This window comes from Poecilia formosa, unplaced genomic scaffold (assembly GCF_000485575.1).
Source record: "Poecilia formosa unplaced genomic scaffold, Poecilia_formosa-5.1.2 Scaffold317, whole genome shotgun sequence".
In the NCBI taxonomy this organism is placed as follows: domain Eukaryota; kingdom Metazoa; phylum Chordata; class Actinopteri; order Cyprinodontiformes; family Poeciliidae; genus Poecilia; species Poecilia formosa.
Genome location: NW_006800256.1, coordinates 719,764 through 727,186, shown reverse-complemented (window position 1 = coordinate 727,186; position 7,423 = coordinate 719,764). Strand labels below are relative to the sequence as shown.

At 34.8% G+C, this 7,423-nt stretch overlaps 1 protein-coding gene across 1 annotated transcript in view; it reads left to right on the top strand.

The window, feature by feature from the left end:
- The window catches only part of LOC103152553 (nuclear GTPase SLIP-GC-like), a 9,138-nt gene extending 1,715 nt beyond the window's left edge, over positions 1-7,423 (top strand). The window contains exons 2-23 of the mRNA XM_007573051.2: positions 143-224; positions 557-669; positions 796-840; positions 943-972; positions 1,137-1,161; positions 1,250-1,333; positions 1,470-1,563; positions 2,271-2,484; positions 2,781-3,029; positions 3,751-3,957; positions 4,054-4,229; positions 4,552-4,645; positions 4,721-4,802; positions 5,178-5,299; positions 5,687-5,863; positions 5,968-6,119; positions 6,227-6,344; positions 6,533-6,641; positions 6,770-6,903; positions 7,003-7,084; positions 7,168-7,244; positions 7,338-7,423. Of these exons, the coding sequence (XP_007573113.1) occupies positions 158-224; positions 557-669; positions 796-840; positions 943-972; positions 1,137-1,161; positions 1,250-1,333; positions 1,470-1,563; positions 2,271-2,484; positions 2,781-3,029; positions 3,751-3,957; positions 4,054-4,229; positions 4,552-4,645; positions 4,721-4,802; positions 5,178-5,299; positions 5,687-5,863; positions 5,968-6,119; positions 6,227-6,344; positions 6,533-6,641; positions 6,770-6,903; positions 7,003-7,084; positions 7,168-7,244 (2,451 nt within the window). The 5' untranslated portion in view covers positions 143-157 and the 3' untranslated portion in view covers positions 7,338-7,423. The remainder of the gene's footprint in view (positions 1-142; positions 225-556; positions 670-795; positions 841-942; positions 973-1,136; positions 1,162-1,249; positions 1,334-1,469; positions 1,564-2,270; positions 2,485-2,780; positions 3,030-3,750; positions 3,958-4,053; positions 4,230-4,551; positions 4,646-4,720; positions 4,803-5,177; positions 5,300-5,686; positions 5,864-5,967; positions 6,120-6,226; positions 6,345-6,532; positions 6,642-6,769; positions 6,904-7,002; positions 7,085-7,167; positions 7,245-7,337) is intronic.

The following is a 7,423-nucleotide window of genomic DNA, read 5'->3' as shown; positions in this document are numbered from 1 at the left end:
GAAACAAAAACCTCTATGTGGCTTTTGTTTCCATGCATGGAATCAATGAATCCGGGAGCACAAGAGAATATAACGAGCCAGAAGTTAATGATGTTATTCTCTACAGTACCTAATGTAATGTGAAACCCTGACTATATTGCAGCTTCTCTTTTTCATCATGGATGATTTTGTTCGTGACAAACTACGTCAATGGGGACTAAGTGCCTGGATATACAGATTTAGAGGTAAAGCATTTGTGTTCTTGTTGCAAGCACTGTAATTTATTCATAATGTCTGATCTACAAACAGTCAAAAAGACATCCATGTTACTCCTGTTTTTAATTTTTAATTTGATAAGCTACAGTAAATAAAAGGAAGTGTAACAACCAGTAAATAGTTAAAATAAGTACAGCACACATGTTAGTCTTTCACCTGTTGATTCTTAGCAGTTAAACAGAAGTTGCGCATCATCACCTGCATGGTGTTTTAATCAATGTGTTTATTATTTATGTTAGACAAGGGTTCTCTTTAGAACAATGTTCTTATTAAGAATTAATGACAATATACTTTATTACAGATCAAGAAATCGACACTGAAAGCTTCTTTGGACTGGAAGATGAAGACATCAAGGACTTGATTCCAAAAGTTGGACCAAGGGTTCGATTCAAGAGGAGACTCAAGTCTTTGAGGGTAAAAGCTAACACTCAAAAGTTAATGCAAATGCTTCGGCTATATGAGATTACACACAATCAACAGTATTGAGAATATAAATTTTCACACTAACTGTTTTCTGGTTTGTACAAATATGCTTCACAGCAACAACACAAGCAAAACCAGGAGACAGAGTTTGTCCCTCCAGAAGTAAGTTTTTTGTTTGATGTTTTGTGAGATAGTACATATTAAATCTATGGTTTTGCTTTGCTTTATTTCCTAACACGATGGTTTTGCTTGCTTTGCGAATAGGAGATGGAAACCTCGAGCTACTTGAATGAAGTAAGAACAGTGAGACTTTTTTATTCATTTTTCCAACATTAATCTATATTTATTTTATTGGAATACAAACAAATGTGTATTTTTTCATCTTTTTGAGAGAAATAAATATTTATTGAAGTCAATAAAATCTTGGATTTAGTCAAATATCAGTTTTTTTCTCTTAGTTTTCAGCTTCAACAAGTGGTACAGGTCAGTAACAATACTATCAATTTATACAGTAATTTTTAATAAGACAACTTGATAAGTAAACCCAAATACAATGTATTTTTCTAACTAGCAAAGAGAAAGCTGGAACCTGAGTTTGAGTCCAGTGAAGAGAAACCAGCAGCAAAGCAACATTGTGGAGCAGTGCCGTTTTCAGGTATTGCAACATTCATTTTCTTCCTTAGCCACAAAGACAACAGCACACATGTTAAACCAAACACAGAACATCTTTGGTAAAACAAGAGCAATGGCAGAGGATTTATAACCCTGCTAATGTTTATTTTTAATGACAGAAGCAAGGATATTGTCTGATGTTAAAAAGATAATGGTGCACATCCATAGCAAACTGTTCCAACAGGACAACAACAAGCTCAATAATTTCCTGAAGTAAGTATCTTTCTTTTGTTCTTGCAGCAATCTCACAAAACGGTTTCCAAACAGGCTTGCATTTTAATTATTAGTTATTATGAGTTAACCATAACTAGAACTCTAAAAGATGTTGACTGTGTAATTTCTTGAACTTGAGTGGCCTAAGCGGCAAAATTAACACAAATATTTTGATAAGTTTTTCGTAGAGCCACATATTGGCAAATGGTGTAAAAATAATTATTTATATATACAAACATCTGCATGGACATAAAACAGACTAGGATTAAACATGCAACTAACTTGTCACCGTCTTGAGTCATCACAAATAGCTGAAATAAATAAAATATTGTTATTTTGAGAGTCCTCAGCTCATAGTGGGGGAACAGGAAGCCTATCATGCTTCACTGCATAGTGACACACTATAGGCTTAGTTATGTAAGAACTTGTAATGACAAGAATGACTGAATTTTATTGCAAATGAGAATCTAAATAGACATGGAAGTAGGTACAGATTAATATCTATACATAATGTGGATACATTTAGAAGAGATACTTTCAGTCGCTGAATCACACAACCAATGAAGGAAGTTAAATATATTAACATGTATTCAGAATTGATTTAATGTCACATACATAATGTATTAACTTTTACTAATATGTCATCTTTAGATTTATTATTGTTCTATATCATACTGGCATCTAAAATTTATTTTTACTCTTAACAGGAATGAAATCACTAAACTGAGCACAGACAAGAGGGAGATGGTTGGTGTCTTTGGTAAAACTGGAGCTGGAAAGAGTTCTTTGATTAATGCTGTTATTGGTCAAGCAAACCTTCTGCCCATTGGAGATCTCAACGCTTGTACCTCAGTCATGATTAAAGTCGAAGCAAACATGGAAGACAAATATGAGGCAGAGATTGAGTTTATCACTAAAGAGGTAAACAGGACTATAAAAAAAGGATTTATCCTTACTTGAGTATGCAGTGTGTGTAATAATTTAAGTGTATTGAACTAAATAATCTAGACATTTGAAGGAACTACTTTTATGGTAGCATCTCAATGTACATAAGTTCTTACGGGAAGGTCTTTCTGAATTTCTCATCAATGCTATTAGCAAAGGGTGACGTAAGCTTCATGTTTATTGCATACTCAAACATTGCATACTCAAACATCTTTGGTTAAACAAAAGCCAAACCAAACTGAACTGAACAAATATTGTTTCTGCTTTTGTAGGAATGGCAAGATGAGGTGTGGTCAATGTGGCAATATCTTTGTGATCATAAGGATCAAGAAAACGATGATGAAGATGGTTGTCAAGATGATAGTGATGATAATGATGATGATGATTATGAAAACAAGTTGTCAGCACTTTATGGGAAGGACAGGAAACAAACAAAACCAGATGAATTTATGGATCCCAAAAACTTCAGAGAGATCCCAGAGTTTCTTCAATCCAAAACAAAAACCTTGACCTTTCACTCAGTAAGGGAGATATATTCTGCTTGTAACGCTGTGTTTCATATGAATATATAATAGATCTTAGTACTATCAAATATAATATATTAAATAAAAATAATAGTCTCTTTTTATTTCCCATATAGCCTATTATATTATTTTTTATTTCTATGATAATTTTTCACAAATTAAACATATGGAGAACCCAGGCACTTGGAGTCCTATGCACAGTGCATCATGCATATGGACAGAGTGACGACACTGCAAGTTACCATGAGATAGTCGGAACATACATAAAGCAAGAGCTTTATGTATGTTCCCAAACTGGGAACCTTAATAACCACTTCATGATTATGCCTTCAGATCTTGTCCAAGAAAATCTCAAATGAAGACAAGGGGCAGTCCTGGTGTAGTCCAACATGCATTGGGGGACATTTTTGACACCATGCCAAGGTGGCAAGCAGGGTTCTTGCTTTGAGCACATAAAATTTTACACCTACCCACATAAGATCCTCCACAAAATTCTCCAGGGATTGTTATCCTTCTCCAGATGCACTAAACACATGTTGATTGCACAACCAAATTCCCACAAGACATTTGGTGATTCTCAGTCAAATTATTTATCCTTATTTGAGTATGCAGTGTGTGTTACACACAAGAAACCAAACTGAACAAATATGGTTTGTTCAGTTTGTTTTCTTTTGCAAAGAAATCATAACCATCATGTTTTGTTTGTTTTTTTTGTCAGGCTGAAATGCTCTCTGAAGGAATTGCTAAGTACACAAAAAATGATCCAAAACAAGGAGAAGGCAAAAAGCTTAAGAGGTTGTATTGGCCTCTGGTGAAGTGTGTGACTGTCAAAGTGCCAAACATTCCTCTTCTTCAGCATGTTACTCTGGTGGACCTTCCTGGAAATGGAGACCGTAACAAGAGCAGAGATCAAATGTGGAAGGAGGTAAATTTTTGTAGAAAATTGTGATGAGTGAAACTTGTAACATGTTAGCACTTTACTTAAAAACTACTTGCAATTAAACAATATGTGAAATTTCAGATTGTTGGAAAATGTTCCACCGTTTGGATTGTGGCTGATATCACCCGATCAGCATCGGAAATAGAAAGCTGGCAGATTCTGAAAAGTACTGCTAGTCTCATGGGAAACGGTGGCGAGTGCCAGAACATTCACTTTATCTGCACCAAGTCTGACGTTTTTGAAGATTTTCGACAACAGTAAGTGAAGAAAGTTGCTAAAATTGACCACAATAAAGTTTCATATTTGCGCTTTTGCCTTGTAGCAAGAAGGTCCAGAGCTTGACCTGGGGTACTTTATGTATGGAGTTTGCCTGTGCGTGTGTGGGTTCTCTCTGGGAACTCTGGCATCCTCCCACCACCCCAAAACATGACTGTTAGCTGAAATTAGTTTCTCCAAACTGCTCTTAGAGTGTTAGTGTGCACACATAGTTGTTTGTCCCATGTGTCTCTGTATTGAAGTTCCCAAACGTAAATGTCCATGTACATGTCCATTTCCATACAATAATATTTTATCTTTCAGCACAGCAGAGGACCGTCTGAACCTCATACTTGACAGAAACATGAATACCAAGCTAGCAGTCAAAGAGGAATTCAAAAAGCTACACAATGTGAAGGTGAGCCAAGTTTATAGAAAATAAAACATTGTCCATATCTAGAACAAAACTTAATAATCAATCAATTTTCTACAGAAACACTTCAGTGAAGATAATTTTGAAGTGTTCACAGTGAGCTCTAAGGAGTTTCTGGTAGGAGAACTGAAAGAACACTCTGGTATGTTCAATCCTCTTGAAAATATGGTGTCGATACACCAATTAAATCCAAATGTATGCGCTGAAACACATGTAGCACCATTCTCATTAATAGAGGCTGTGCACAAGGTATGACAAATTTAACAAGTTATAAACTAATGAAAGAATCTTAATTCACTGACAAGTTTTTAGGTGTGAAGGAGTCATTTTGGTGCTGGTGTGAAACCTTTGAACTTTTGGCATCAAATAGACTTTTTCAACTTGGAATTTGTTTTCTTGTGTTCATAAATTAAGTATATCAATGACCATTGCCAGCTTTCACATTATGTTTGAAAACTACAGAATTACAGCAATCTTAATGTAAAGTCATGATATAAATATTATTTTGTTTCTACAGAAATACCCAAGCTTCAGAAAGTTTTGCAAGATCTGAATGACTGTCACTCAGAGACGTTAAACTATGTTTCTGGAGCTTATGGGATTCTTTCTTTAATTCAAGGGACCAGTTTAAGAGGAACGGTAAGGCTGCAGAAGAAAACTCCTCATTATGGCACTAATATTTTCTGAAAGTAAGATTTCAGGAGAAATTGCATATTTAAAAAAATGAAAGCGCTAAACTGCCAAACTTCCTCAAACTGGATGATTGCTCACCCTTTGGACACAGACAATGAACATGTGATTTTTCTAAACTTAAACACTATTGCATCATGGAAGTGTGAAACTTGACACTTGAGGGGGATCTTTGTCCTCAAGAAAGGCTGTCCATCCATTCTCAAAAGCAGAGTTTTTTGAACGCCAGTCACCATGGGAGAGTCTGAGGATGTTCATGAGAACCAACATTTATTAAAATGATAACCTTAATGTTTTTAACTGGAATAACTATTGTTTTTTGTTTCCTTGCTTTAGGGTGGCAAAACTGAAGATGTCTATGATGAACTTGAGAAAAACAAAAACTCTCAGCTTGAACTAATCAAAAAATCACTGGATGAGACGTACTCAGATTTTGAAAAATGTTTGAATGAAGGTGTTGAAAAAAGCAAAAGTTGCTGTGAAAATACTTTGAGGACTGTCCTGTATCCTCGAGTACGGATTGTGACAGTAAACATAAAAAGCTATTTATTTTCCGCAATTTGTGATTGAAATACTTAGTTTTTTTTTTGTTTTGTTTTGTTTTGTTTTTTTGTCAGCGGTCCAGCCGTGCCTTCTGGCGGACATTGCAATGTGTCGTCCAAAATGGTGGGATCTACAAACCCAGAAAGAAGCAGGAAATTAATTTAAACATGAAGCTTACGTCACCCTTAGCTAATAGCATTGATGAGGAATTCAGAAAGACCTTCCCGTAAGAACTTATGTGCATTGAGATGCTACCATAAAAGTAGTTCCTTCAAATGTCTAGATTATTTAGTTCAATACACTTAAATTATTACAATCTGTCAAATGTTTCAGAACTAAAGGAAAAAATGGCCCATTCAATGGTGTGATCAACAAGTTTTCACTTGACACTGAAAAGCTAAAAAGTAAATACAGTGGTGTGGACCTGCTGCTGAACTTTCTGAAGACAGAGGTAAGCTAAAGCTGAATGCTCAATATTTAGCTTATTTAAATATTAAATTTGCTTTGATGAATATCTGTAAAATTTAATCAAAAATGTTTGTTTTTGAGAGATTTAATGATAACCAAAAGAAATTGAGTAATTAAAACTATGTAAAATACTCCTGTGTAATAAAAATATTTTTTTTCTGATTTTCTTAGGAAGAAAAGATTCAGTCAGAGTTGAACAAAGTGATTCGTGATCGCAAGAAAACAGTGTACAACAGTTTGACAAAAACAATTGAGGAAAGCATGCAAGAGTGCTACAAGAGTACGGACATTAATATGACGTAAAACTTTTCATTAAAATGCCTCATGTTTATAATTGCACAAATATTTAACCTAGTTTTTTGCTATTGCTATTTTTTCTTTGGTGTGGTGGGGGGCTTGTGGCTACAGAGTCTGCTGGTTTTTCAAAAACTGACACATTGAAAAACATAAGGGAAACAATTGAAACCCATGTCAAAAAATCAAAGGACACCATGTTTGACAAGGCTAAAGATGTTATGTTGACTGAACTCAAGAGCTTGGAGGTTTGTTTAAAATATTATTTAAAGAGGGATTTCATGCCAATTTTAGCCATGCACTCAAATTGTAACAATTATTTTGCTAAACAATTTTGCTGATTTAAGGACGATATCGTGGAATCGGTGAAAAGTACCATGGAGGAATGTTTGGAGCTCTCATTCAGGACTGACGACCACTCCATTCCAGGTGAATCAGCCAACCTCTATTTTTTATCAATCTGCATATATGTGGGTTTCTAAGATAATAAATGTCTATTTAAAAATGCTTAGATGTTTCAACTGAGCTTGGAATAGTGGAGAAACTATACGATGAACTGAAGAGAAACACAAAGGATGCTGTAAATTAGGTAAAGTTTCCAGATATTACTATTAATGCTTTTTCAGGATTCAAGGATGCAAGTGTTTATAATAAAGTTATATAAATGCCTTTCTTTTCACAGCTGCACTTATTCAATGTTACAAGTATTCTGTTACACGTGGGTCCTGATTTTCTGACTGCACTGCAAAGATGAAGATTTTTCTAATT